We start from the raw sequence: 14,366 nt of genomic DNA, 5'->3' as shown, positions 1-14,366 counted from the left end.
GGAGAGATTTTGGCCGCCTGCGTCTGGTGTTAAATGACGCCTCTCTGCTCGGAGTAGCTAATCGCTAACGGCACAGTGGATCAAAGCAGGTGTCAGAGTTGTCCGGAGTTGTTTATCTTAAGGCCGTTTTTGTGGTTTCTGCTAAAATGGTCGTAATAAAGCATATTTACTTTTAGAAACTCCTGCATTGGAGACGCTGCCTTCTCCTATCTCTGGATGCTGGATCATCTTTCAGCCGTAGTGCTGCGATCCGAGTTTCCCTCCCTGGGCGTTTCTTAAATCTAATCCGTGACATTGGGAGTTGTTCTGAGTAAAAGCCAAACAGTTCAGTTGTCTAGATATGTGCCTCTTGAGGTTAGATGGAAGCTTTGTTGAAATCTGCAACCCTAAAAATCCTGTGTCTACATGTAGACAGAAGCCTGTAATGGTTGCATCAGACTTTCTTTTCTTGGATCCTTCATTTTTGTCAGCAGCTTTTTTTTCCTTTGCTTTTTTGGTGAGAAAGATAAGACACAGTTGCTGCATTCGAAGCAAGATGATGATATTACAACCCCTTATTGCAGAGACGGGTATAGAGGAGGTACAGTATGTAGTTGTGTATGGGAACTCATGGATGCATATGGACGCGTCTGGGGGATATTTCGATGTTTATAGGTGTGTACATGGCGATGTGTTTAGGCGTCATATAGATGTATAGGGGTGTGTATAGGGGATGTATAGTTTCTGTGTAGGTTGTATAGGGGATGCATGCACATAGATGTATTTAGGGGATATGTAGGTGTGTATATGGGATGCATACATAGGCGCATCTGGGGGATATTTAGATCTTTATAGGTGTGTACATAGATGTGTTTAGGCATCATATAGATGTATAGGGGTGTATATAGGGGATGCATAGCTGCACAGAGATGTATTTAGGGGATATATGGGTGTGTATAGGGGATGTATAGTTTCTGTGTAGGTTGTATAGGGGATGCATAGATGTGTGTAGGGGTTGTATATATGTATATAGATGTGTATAGGGGATGTAGTTTCTGAGTATGTGTGTATATTGGATGCATAGATGCACATAGATGTCTAGGAGATATTAAGATGTTTATAGGTGTGTTTATGTATAGGTGTGTATAGGGGATGCATAGCTGGATATAGATGTATTTAGGGTATATATACACATGTTTATAGGTGTGTGTGTGTATAGGGGATGCATAGATGGCTATATATGTATTTAGGGTATATATAAACATGCTTATAGGTGTGTGTATAAGGGATGCATAGATGGCTATAGATGTATTTAGGGTATATAAACACATGTTTATAGGTGTGTATAGGGGATGCATAGATGATATAGATGTATTTAGGGTATATATAAACATGCTTATAGGTGTGTATAAGGGATGCATAGATGATATAGATGTATTTAGGGTATATAAACACATGTTTATAGATGTGTATAGGGGATGCAGAGATGCGCATAGGTGTGTATAGGGGATGTATAGTTTATGTGTAGGTGTGTATAGGGGATGCATAGAGATATATAGATGTATTTAGGGTATATATATGCATGTTTACAGGTGTGTATAGGGGATGCATAGATGTACATAGGTATGTATAGGGGATGCATAGATGTACATAGGTATGTATAGGGGATGTATAGTAATGTAGGGGTGTAGAGGGGCTGTGTAGATGTATATAGATGTATTTAGGTGATATATATATATATATATATATATATATATATATATATATATATATATATATAGGTGCGTGTATGGGATACATAGATGCACACAGATACATAGATGTGTATGGCATTTAATGGATGCATATAGACGTGTCTAGGGAATGTTTACATGTTTATAGGTGTGCTTATATGGGATGCATAGATGTGTTTAGGGCTTATATATATACGTATGTAGGTGTGTATAGGGGATGTATTGTTTCTGTGTAGGTGTGTAAATGGGATGCATGGATGTATATAGATATGTCTATGGAATATGAAGATGTATACAGAAGTGTAGGGGATGTATAAATGTAAATAGATGTGTCATTGGGAAATAAAGATGTATCTAGGTTCCTGTTGGGGGGGATGATCTGTATATCTGTATGTATAGGTAATATAGATATATGTACATAGGTGTGTCTTAGGGAAATGTAGTTCTGTAAATGTGTGTGTATAAGGAATATAAAGATGTGTATAGGGGATACACAGACATATATGAGGATGTATGTATATAGATGCATCTAGGGATTATAGATACTAGGGATGCACCGATCAATCTTTTTCTGTTCCGACGATACCCGATACAGATCCAATACCATTGTTGAATTAATAAACCATATACCTGACTATCTAGAAGAGACTTAAGGCACCAGGATTGAGGTAATCATTACTTTGCTAACTTTGTAAAACAAACGATGACAAATGAACACAGATATTAATAAATCCAGTTTCTGTTTATTGGTCACTAAATGAATAACCGTGCTGGACCTCGGCACAGTGCTGTCTGGGCTAGGATTTCTGTCTAAACTCACTAAAGCAGCTCCTCCAGTCTCGGGTCTCCTTATATGGAAGACGAGCTGGATTACTCACTGATAGTTGATGACGGTATAGTTGATGATATGTGTATGATGTATCTAGGTTACTCTGAACCTGGGTTATTAAGCCTAGAATACCGCCGCGTTCGTGAATGGATCGGCCCTTTGGATCAGACCATTTATCCGATACCCGATCCAGCTAATTTTGTTAGTATCGGGACCGATATCCAATCCTAGTATCGGATTGGTGCACCCCTAATAGATACATGTATATGGGGACATATAGATAAAAACCATGACCCTGCAAACAAGTACTGTAGTGTTGAAGAAGCACATGCTGGGATAAATACCCACTCATGGAAGATCAGATGTTCTGTTCTCCTCCTCTTCACTGCCCTGGACTATCTATGGAGGTAATTGTGGGGATGACCTCAGGAGGCCCTGATGGTAGCTAGGAAAATGGAGTGTCCTTCAAAGACTACTCGCTTCTGATGAATACCATTGATTGTGATGCTAAGTAGTGTATATAAGCACTGGCAGATGAGGGACACTCCCTTTGAGGCAGTTCTGCAGCTCTGATCGTGGCGGTCTATTGAAGAAACAGATATTGACCATTGAAGGTGTGTTTTTAAGCTTATCCTAATACACGACGTGCGTCTGTCTCCATCTTTGCCATAATTCCTTTCAGGTGGCATGTTTGTATGTGTCTGCTTTGGAGGAGAAGGTTGTGGATAGATGCCCATTACACTCATTTCACTTTCACTCAATTACATGCAATTGAATGTCATTCATTCCCAGGCTTTGGTTCCAGCTCAGTCTTATGCTAAGTAACAAATGGCTAGTGGCAGCCGTGTATCTGTCACACTGGGAGTGTGTGTGTGTGTGTGAAGCTCATCTGTCAGAGCTGTGGCCCTTTATCTGTAGCTCTACAGTCTGTGCCTTCCAGAGCTCATTCTGGCCGGCCCTCCTCCAGGAAGCGTTTTGGTGTAGATTAGACTCTCTCAAACGAGCTCACTGGAACTAGTCCCAAGCACCCCGAACCGCCAGGCTTCAGAAAGTCTATTTATGCTCACCATCATGTTCTTCAAATGCTGACTCGCTTCATGATTGCCTGCTTCTACAACCACACAATTATATTTAGACTTATTTCTGCCTGCTGAAAGAGGCCTGCTCGTCACGGTCAGCGTGTTAATCCCATATTAAAACATGCAGAGTGCATTTCAAATCTGCTGCTGTATTTTATGTGCATTCAGAAGGCATGCACTGAATGCAGGAGTTGCTGAGCCTGCAGCAGAAAGCTTAAAGGAATAATGCATTATGATGAAATGCTTAAATATGCTTGGAATTTGTTTTACTCACAGCAAATGTAAATGAAATGAAATGACTGCTTTCTAAAAGAAGGTCGGGAGCGCTCGGAGATCCTCCCTGGTGGTCCATTTATTCAAGTCTAGGACAAGGACATGATCTGACTGACAGATTTTATTCTCTAACTGATGCCAAAATATGGTCCTGAAAAAGGGATTAACTTTCCCCCGATCCACTGAAGTTAAGGCTAAGCCAGGGGGTGGATAGAAACTCTCATCAGCTTTACCTGAAACTTTCTCTCCTCTACTTCAGTTCAGTATGTCAGTATCTGTGCCCTTGGAATACACAGATTAAAGAATTCTCACCTAAGCGTGGTCCATCCTGTGTGCTGTTGGAGCAAACTATCCAATCATATATACTCCAGATTAGACCCACTGTTAATCAGATTTTTTGAACACACGCACGTTTTTTAAAAGCTCTCAGATTTAACTAAACTGGAGGATTTGTCATGATGAACTGTCAGCATAAGGAGTAGGTGGCTTGATTATTATTTATTTTATTAAGTTATATATTATATAATATATAAATATATACATAAAATGTTGTAATTTTACCTATGCTACTTTGTGCACTTCTGGTTCAGAGTAAAGTTCAATCAATCTATAATTGTTTAGCTCTGTACACTGTATAAATAATTCTGGATGCACAGACCAATAGAAATGCTCTAAATTATTCGGAAAGAACTCTTATTATACATTAAACATCCATTAAAAGTATTTGGACACCTGCTAATTTATTGTTTCTCCTCAAATCAAGGGTATTAAAAAGCTTTTGTTGGAGTAACTTTCTCTACTGTTCAGAGAAGAAGACTTTTGACTTTTTTCTACTTACATTGCATTTAGCGACATGAGTGTTAGTGAGGTCAGGATGCTGGATGATGATGACCACCCCACCTCATCATCCCCAACTTATCCCAACTGCTCCACAGCTCCTCAATGCTGGGGGGCTTTATACCCCTCTAGCCCACGCCTGGCATTATTAGGCAGCATGGAGCCAATAGGTTCATGTTGATCTGTGCTGCAACATAAAGTAGCTGAATGCACTCCTTAGAAGAGGTGTCCATAAACATTTGGACCAGACACTTGCAGGTCTCATTGGTGTCTGTGACTGAGGTCTCTAATACTCGTTTTCAGAATGAAAGGAGGTGGATAACAGAGTCTGCAGAGGAACAGATGGATACAGTCTGGAACTGTAGACCTACACAGTGCTCCTGTACGGTCAGTGCAGCTGATGGAATGGGCCGAGTTCATTCCAAAGCAGGGTGGTCATAATGTTCTGCTATGACTGTAAATATATATAAAACGTATGTATTTGTTTTCTAATTTACTTGGAACATCATCAGTGTGTTTGATCTCAGAGGTGAGGTGTTAAAGCAGGGAGAGTGATCTGCTGCTAATCCAGTAAAGACCGTGCTCTTCCTTCTCCACCGCGGAGCTGTGTAACGCAGCAGACTGAAAGGAGAAGCTCCACCATGCTTCTCTCTCCATCAGTCTGAGTAAACACTCCACAAAGCTTTATTCTCCTCCTGAAGGTCTTTTCTTCGCTCTCGCGCTCCCTCGCGCTTTCTCTTTCGCTTTATTGACAAAAGACATTTCACCCGAGCCATTCAGCTGTCAGCTCCGGGACAGCACACTGCTGCGTGGAGGAAAGGTGGTTTTGTTAAATATGGTGCTCTGAATGAGGACTGCAAGGTGGGATTCACTTGTGCCCCCGTTACCATGTTTAACCCTTTCAAGCCTGAGCCGTCAAGTAGGAAAAAGTCCTAATCCTTTAAAATGTTTATTTGACCTTCTGACCAAGTACTGTATTTTAAAAAATACATGATATAAGACTTTGCATACATGAATTTTTTTTGTATGTTGTATTTAAAATATCAGGAACTCATTGCTCACAGCAGGCTTTATTAAAAAAATATATAATAAATAAATCAAATAGAAAAAACAAAACAAAAAAAAACAAACAAACCCCTCATTATTATTTATTTCATTTATTACATATTATTATTGTTATTTATTAGTTATCTAATATAATTATTATTAATATCAAACTGATGTTGCAGATGCCTCAAAAAGGCAGTGGTGGCTCAGCGGTTAGAGCGCCGGGATATTGATAACAGGGTTGTGGGTTCGATTCCCGGGCTCGGCAAGCTGCCACTGTTGGGCCCTTGCGCAAGGCCCTTTACCCTCTCTGCTCCCCGGGCGCTAGAGTTGGCTGCCCACTGCTCTGGGTGTGTGTGTGTACTCACTGCCCCTAACACGTGTGTGTGTGTGAGTGTGTGTTCACTACCAGATGGGTTAAATGCAGAGGACACATTTCGCTGTACAGTGACAAATACGTGCACCTTTACCTTTAAATATGTGTCAAATATGATGGACTTGATTTTAAAGGGTTAGGGAGCTGTGTGTACAATGAAAACACTGTGTGTGTGTGTGTGTGTGTGTGTGTGTGTGTGTGTGTGTACTGTATGTGTATGTGTCCGCACTGTAAAGCACAAACCTACAGTCGTTTCTCTTCTGTTTTGTGCTTCCAGGACTCTGCTCAGGAGGGAGTCATCACCAGAGACATCCACCGCACCTTTCCTGCTCATGACTACTTCAAGGACTCAGACGGTGATGGACAAGACTCCCTCTACAAGATCTGTAAGGTGAGGAGAACTGCTGACTGCACTCGACTGCACTGGGTTTTTTAAGATACGTGCCGTTCTAGATATACTGACGACACTGAGAAAGTCAGAAACATGTATATCAAATCAAATCAAATCAAATCACTTTTATTGTCGTGTCACGTTACACAGGTGTGAAGGTGAGTGAAGAACTTGGGTGCATCGTCCCTCACAGTATTACAACAAAATAGAAAATACAGAATATTTACACATTCATTTATACTATACACACACACACCCATAAACACACACTCTATTTACACTACTGCTCTGGTGAAAGCAGTGAAATGCACAGGTTTGATATATTTATAAAAGGCACTGGATGGGTGTGAGTTCAGGTGTAGTGTGGGTGGGTGGGGGAAAGTCTTTGTGGGTGCAGTGTGTGACTGTAGTAGTGAGTGCAGGGTGCAGTGTGTGTGTGTTTGGGGAGGTGGTGTGATGTTACAGATGAGGTACACAGTGCACAAGCTATTGGCTATGCTCACTGGGGGTCTTTTTATGTTATTTCTTTTTTCTTTTTTCTGTGTTTTACTAATTACTAATTATGTAAATCTGCTTTGTAACGGCAACAGCTGTAAAAGCTATACAAATAAATTTGACTTGACTTTGACTATTAGTTCATGATAATAGAACAATAACACTGCATCTAATCACCAACCTCCAAAATGGTGAATGTCCAGAAGATGGTTAAGAAAAAAAGTTCTTAAACATGTACAACGATTTATTCCAAGCCAAGAACATTTCTATTGGTCAATTCTTCTGGAGTTATTTACACAGTATACAGAGCAGCTACAGGGTTCAGATGATGGAACTGAGATACATGTTTTTTCTATTGGACAGCAGCGAAATATCGATTAAATATATATATAAGGTGCTACATGGAGCACTTTGTGTTCAGAGTGTTATTTCTGGTGGCCGTACTGTTTTAGGTCAGACCCTAAAAAATAATCAGTCCCGTTATATACAGTCTTATACTAAGTTTAGGCGGCACTGCTTGTCAGATTTCATGTATAGTTGATGATATAGTTGTAAATAGGTCTAATCCTAAGTTATGTACTAAGCCACAGTTATGTACATTAATGCACAATTAAGATAAGATAAGATAAGATAAGATAATCCTTTATTAGTCCCGCAGTGGGGAAATTCTCACAATTACTCTTTATTTATAATGAATTAATAAAAATAAACATAAAAAACATAAACAGTAATGTCAAATGTGTTTAATATTATTATTATTAGATTTCTTAACATTTTATTTAATTTATTAAATTCAGTAAATAAATTCAAATCGGGTCTAAAATATGCAGGAAGGTTCCTGTAGAAGTTTTATTCATATTACATTTGCAACATTAACGTAACAGGTTCTTTGAGCAGGAGAGCCTGAACGTTTGCATAAGACTTCAGCTGCACTGAACATTATTATCACCGTTCCCAACTTTCAAATATTCAAAATTATTATTAAGAAATATTAAGAGACTGTTGTGTTGTGTTGGTTTATTGTCTGTATTTATTTATTTATTTATTCAGTGCTTTTAAAATAATCGTTCTGCACCAAAATCATCTAATAAAATCATGATTCAGTATTTTCGGACACATTTTTACACAGATTTACGCCCTGACATACAGTTATTCCGTCCCGATTAAGGTTATCTGATGGATTGTGGAGGATGTTTGAATATTATAGATCATTTATTGCAGATAATTCTTAGTAAATGAAGCAGGAGGAGTGGTAGTTGTTTGTAAAGCACCTTTAGAAGAGGAACGGGAGACAGAGGGACATACAGCTTTGTTCGCTGATGTTAAATCTCCTTGGTAAGAAGCTGTTAGAAGCTCTCCATCACCTGATTGCTCGTGCCAGATTAAGGGGGCCTGCACACAGAGGCTCCTTCTGACGCTGGGATGCTGGAGAGGTTGTGTGTGTTTTAGAGATCCGCACTTAGTAAATGTCCACCGTAATTAGAGCACAGTCTGTCTGAATCCTGTGTTAAATTTGAGATTGATTAATTAATTAGACATTTCTTTCTGCAGGCGTACTCTGTGTATGATGAAGAGATTGGGTATTGCCAAGGCCAGTCGTTCCTGGCTGCAGTTCTGCTGTTGCATGTGAGTAATCTTCCCTTTTTGTAGTAAGAATCTTTTTTTAACCCTTTAAACATCCTCACAGGAGTCCATTGGTCCACACTTTAACATAGCTAGTATTATAGTATTATAACAACGGCGTGTGTGAAGATCTGGGATATTTTAGACAGTAAAATCAACAACTGGCCATCTAATGTACAATACGGTATGTCCAAATGTTTGTGGACACCCCTTCTACTGCTACTTTAAGTTGCACCCATTGCTGATACAGATGTGATGCAAATGCACACACAGCTTGTCTAGTCCCTGTAGAGAAGAAGTACTGCCAATAGAATAGGACTCTCTGGAGCAGATAGTGAACATGAACCTATCAGCACCATGCTGCCTAATAATGCCAGGCGTGGGCTAGAGGGGTATAAAGCCACCCAGCATTGAGCTGTGGAGCAGTGGAAGAACTGTGTTCTCTGGAATGATGGTGGAGGAGCTGGGGAGTTGGGGATGATGAGGTGGGGTGATGATCACCATCCAACATCCTGACCTCACTAACACTAACATTGCTGAATGCAATTAAATCTTCACAGCAATGCTGGTCCTCCAAAATCTAGTAGAAAGTCTTCTTCCCTGGACAGTAGAGACAGTTATTCCAACTCTTTTAATACCCTTGATTTCAGAAGAAGCAGTGAATAAGCATGTGTCCCAATACTTTTGTCCATCTAGTTTACTATATTTAGCACATTTTCAGGGTGTGGAGGTTACTTGAAGGAGAAAGGCGGATGTTGGAGAACACAGTGATGAAAAGAAAGGAGATGCAGGAGAGGCAAATGAAGGCATTTTAAGAGCAGTCTAAAACAACAGCGGAGAGGAGAGAGGAATTATGGGAGTAGTGACGGAGCGAACGCCTCCTACTGACACTTCATTGACACAGCTCTTACCTAAAGACTAAGCAGGCTCTCTCTCTCGGCTGCTTTTGAATTACGATGTCAAACATTTAAGACTTTATGAAAATTCCAGCTCAGGAAAGCAGCTTAGCCTCGGTCTTCCAGTGGAAGTTGGCATCTGAGGGGGTTTCATTATGCAGTGCGGCTCTGTTAGCGCTCGGCCTTGCCCATGAAGCCCAGGAGGTGTCAGGAATATTAATGACTCGGACTGTCTACCTGCAGGAGCCCATTCAGTCCTGGACACACACGCTGTCTCCATGATTTAATACCCACCTTAGCGCTCTCTCCCTCTCTCTTTCTCTCTCTCTTTCTCTCTCTCACACACACACACACACACACACACACTCACACTACAGCTCTGCCACTGACAAAAGACAGACAGATGCTTTCCGTTGGGCTTGTGGCAAAACGCTCACTCACCACATTATGACACTCACTCTCACACGCTGTGGCACATCTCACTCTACCCTTCTGTTTCTCTCCCTTTACACAGTGCAGAGCTCTCTCACTTTCACTCTCGCGCACTCTCACTCTATCCTCCGGCCACAGTCTTCTTCTCAATGTCTCATGTTTCTCCCTCTCGACCACCGCGAGTCCTTTATGTAACACATCTCTCTCTCTCTCTCTCTCTCTTTCACTTAGTCTCTCTCTCTACTGTCTCTTTCTCTCTCCCTCTTTCATTCTCGTGTTCTCGCTCTCTCTCGCTTTCTCTCACTCACACTTGTTCTCTCATTCTCTCTTTCACTCTTTGCTCTCGCGTTCACTTTATTTCTCATTCCCATTCTCCCTAGTGTTCTCTCACTCTCGCACACTCTCTTGTCTGTCTCTCGTTTGCTCTCTCTCTCTCTTTCCCTTGTTTGTCTTTTATCTCATCTCAGTCTCTCCATCTCAAAGTTCTCACACAGCTGCTCTTATCTGTGAACCTCTCTCAGAGCTGCTGTCCCGTCTCAGAGCTGCCATCCCGTCTCAGAGCTGCCGTCCCGTCTCAGAGCTCTCGTCTTAGAGCCCCCGTCCCATCTTAGAGCTCTTGTCTCGTCTCAGAGCCCCCATCCTGTCTTAGAGCTCTCGCCTCGTCTCAGAGCCCTCTTGCCTCGCCGCAGAGCCCTCTCCCCGTCTCAGAGCCCTCTCCCCGTCTCAGAGCCCTCTCCCTGTCTCAGAGCTCTCATCACGTCTCAGAGCTCTCATCCTGTCTCAGAGCCCTCTCCCCGTCTCAGAGCTCTCATCACGTCTCAGAGCCCTCTCCCCGTCTCAGAGCCCTCTCCTCGTCTCAGAGCTCTCATCACGTCTCAGAGCCCTCTCCCCGTCTCAGAGCCCTCTCCCCGTCTCAGAGCTCTCATCACGTCTCAGAGCCCTCTCCCCGTCTCAGAGCCCTCTCCCCGTCTCAGAGCTCTCATCACGTCTCAGAGCCCTCTCCCCGTCTCAGAGCCCTCTCCCCGTCTCAGAGCCCTCTCCCTGTCTCAGAGCTCTCATCACGTCTCAGAGCTCTCATCCTGTCTCAGAGCCCTCTCCCCGTCTCAGAGCCCTCTCCCCGTCTCAGAGCTCTCATCACGTCTCAGAGCTCTCATCCTGTCTCAGAGCCCTCTCCCCGTCTCAGAGCCCTCTCCCCCGTCTCAGAGCCCTCTCCCCGTCTCAGAGCCCTCTCCCCGTCTCAGAGCTCTCATCACGTCTCAGAGCTCTCATCACGTCTCAGAGCCCTCTCCCCGTCTCAGAGCTCTCATCCTGTCTCAGAGCCCTCTCCCCGTCTCAGAGCCCTCTCCCCGTCTCAGAGCTCTCATCCTGTCTCAGAGCCCTCTCCCCGTCTCAGAGCCCTCTCCCCGTCTCAGAGCCCTCTCCCCGTCTCAGAGCCCTCTCCTCGTCTCAGAGCCCTCTCCCTGTCTCAGAGCTCTCATCCCGTCTCAGAGCCCTCTCCCCGTCTCAGAGCCCTCTCCCCGTCTCAGAGCCCTCTCCTCGTCTCAGAGCCCTCTCCCCGTCTCAGAGCCCTCTCCTCGTCTCAGAGCCCTCTCCCCGTCTCAGAGCCCTCTCCTCGTCTCAGAGCCCTCTCCTCGTCTCAGAGCCCTCTCCTCGTCTCAGAGCCCTCTCCCCGTCTCAGAGCCCTCTCCCCGTCTCAGAGCTCTCATCCCGTCTCAGAGCCCTCTCCCCGTCTCAGAGCCCTCTCCCCGTCTCAGAGCCCTCTCCTCGTCTCAGAGCCCTCTCCCCGTCTCAGAGCCCTCTCCTCGTCTCAGAGCCCTCTCCCCGTCTCAGAGCTCTCATCCCGTCTCAGAGCCCTCTCCTCGTCTCAGAGCCCTCTCCTCGTCTCAGAGCCCTCTCCTCGTCTCAGAGCCCTCTCCCCGTCTCAGAGCCCTCTCCTCGTCTCAGAGCCCTCTCCTCGTCTCAGAGCCCTCTCCTCGTCTCAGAGCCCTCTCCTCGTCTCAGAGCCCTCTCCCCGTCTCAGAGCCCTCTCCCCGTCTCAGAGCTCTCATCCCGTCTCAGAGCTCTCGCCTCGTCTATGAGCCCCCGTCTCGTCTCAGAGCCCCCGTCCCGTCTGACCGAACCTGTAACAGTTTTGATTATTAAACTGACATTCTCATGAAGAATCCCCCTTCACTGAAAGACCTGCTGAGAGCTGTGTAGAGAGAGGGGTGTGTATGTATGAATATGGTGACTATGCTAAACACAGCCTGTGTGATTGTAGATGCCAGAGGAGCAGGCGTTCTGCGTGTTGGTGAAGATCATGTATGAGTACGGACTCCGGGATCTCTACAAGAACAACTTTGAGGATCTGCACTGCAAGTTCTACCAGCTGGAGCGCCTGATACAGGTAGACTGATGAACTGTTGAGGTTGTCACTGTTCAGCGTTAGAATTATTCAAATTTTAATTATTCAAATTTTTAAAAATTAAATTAAGAATTATTAAAATGAAAAATATAATTTCATTTATATTTTGTCTTTCTTCTGTTACTGGCGACCCCTCAACATACAGAAACAACCCCCCGAAGTAAAAACCTGCTTCTAGAAGGTGCTTCTTCTGCTGGCTGAAATGTTCAGTGGCTTTGTGATTTAGTGAGAGCCTGAAAGTCCCCTGCTTGTTTCAGCCTTGCTGTCCCATGTGATTGGATATCACCTGGTCTTGCTTGGAGACAGAAGTACACTTTCACGCTCACCCTGCAGGACAAGTATCGTCCAAGAGGAGCCACCCTCACACCACCCTCCTGTAATCTATCAGAGCGACTCGACTGCGAACAGGGTTTTAATTTTGTGCTGAAATGCAATTAGAGCCTCTTCAGCACTCAGCCCAATACAGTTAGTATTGATAAGCTCCCCCACGACTGGAGTGTTAGCATCGATCGCTCCAAGGAAGGAAACACACAGGTGGTGGAAGCCATGCTGGACAGCAACAGGCTCTCTGGAAGAATTCCCATCTCGGGCAATCTCCATTTCAAGCAGCTCTGCTGTTGTTTCTTCGTCTCTGCTCCACTCAGCCTCTGATCAGACAGAGAAATCAGGCCAAGAGAGAGATTCTTTTCCCTTTCGTCACTTTCAGCCTCTTTCAGACTCGTTTTAAGGCTCTTTATAGGAAGATGCTTATTGAGGAGATGGCTTTTAGTGGGGCTTTTAAGTTGCTCACTGACGCTCAGAAAATCTCCACTTTTTGTATAAATAAGCGGCAGTCCAAAGAAAAGCAGGCTAGACTAATAGACCACCTATAGTGGAAAACACAAAGGCATGGTGTGTTTTACATGGTGTGGAAATCTGAGGAGCAGCGAATCTCTAACCTGTGTTTTTCTCACTGTTCTCTTTAGGAGCAGCTCCCAGAGTTGTGGTCGCACTTCCAAGATCTGAACCTGGAGGCCCACATGTACGCCTCACAGTGGTTCCTCACGCTCTTCACCGCCAAGTTTCCCCTGTGCATGGTCTTCCACATCACAGACCTGCTGCTCTGTGAGGTACTCCAGCACTTTCATCAACTACATGAATAAACACATTTAGGGATGCACCTATATGGGAATGGTTTTCCAGTGGCAGATGCACAAATGTCTTTCTTCCACACATCAGTGAAAGAACGGGAGGTTCTGAAGAGCTCACTGAACTCCAGCGTGGTTCTGTATGTAATAGGAGACACCGCTGCACCACCAACAACAAGTCAGCTGGTGAAATTTCCTCCCTCCTAGATCTTCCTCCATCAGCTGTGAGTGGTGTTATTATTGAACAGTGGAAGAGTTTAGGAGGAACAGCTCACAGAGAGCAGCTCAGTGTCCACAGAGTGTCTGTCAGACCACGTAAAGTTACAGAGCGGAGTCAGGGCCGAGTGCTGAGCTCAGAGCAGAGAGCAGAAAAGCCTCCAACTGACTCAGTAACTGCAGCAGAGCTCCAGACCTGCTGCTGCTGGTAGAGCTGCTGTTAAAGGAGGACCAGCTCCAGATTAATGCCAATGGGTTTAGAACGGCATATAAACAATCCTGAAGGTGTAACGCCTAGGTGTCCCAATACTTTTGTCCATATAGTGTAGATAGGCATTAAAGAAAATGTTACATTTATTGAATCAAACATTAGCTTAAAATGTCAGTCTAATCACACCACCATCACCCACTGGCAATAACATTTAAACCACCTGCCTAATAGTGTAGCGTGTAGGTCCCCCTCATGCCTCCTCACAAGAAATAGCTCTGACCCGTCGAGGTATGGACTCCATGGTGTCCTGTGGTATTGGATGCCATGACTAACATTAGCAGCAGATCCTTTAAGTCCTGTAAGCTGTGAGGTGGGACCTCCATGAGCATCTGTGACAATCAAAGGCTCCTTGGCCGTC

The 14,366-nt window shown here is 44.0% G+C and overlaps 1 protein-coding gene across 4 annotated transcripts in view; it reads left to right on the top strand.

Annotated features, from left to right (window-relative positions):
• Positions 1 to 14,366, top strand: part of rabgap1l (RAB GTPase activating protein 1-like) — a 140,947-nt gene that overhangs the window by 88,968 nt on the left and 37,613 nt on the right. For all 4 annotated transcript variants that reach the window (XM_072659746.1, XM_072659747.1, XM_072659748.1 and 1 more), the window contains exons 14-17: positions 6,431 to 6,544; positions 8,591 to 8,665; positions 12,251 to 12,376; positions 13,360 to 13,503. In XM_072659746.1, the coding sequence (XP_072515847.1) occupies positions 6,431 to 6,544; positions 8,591 to 8,665; positions 12,251 to 12,376; positions 13,360 to 13,503 (459 nt within the window). The remainder of the gene's footprint in view (positions 1 to 6,430; positions 6,545 to 8,590; positions 8,666 to 12,250; positions 12,377 to 13,359; positions 13,504 to 14,366) is intronic.

Source organism: Salminus brasiliensis, chromosome 17 (assembly GCF_030463535.1).
Source record: "Salminus brasiliensis chromosome 17, fSalBra1.hap2, whole genome shotgun sequence".
Taxonomy (NCBI): Eukaryota; Metazoa; Chordata; class Actinopteri; order Characiformes; family Bryconidae; genus Salminus; species Salminus brasiliensis.
This window is presented reverse-complemented; position numbering and strand designations above follow the sequence as displayed.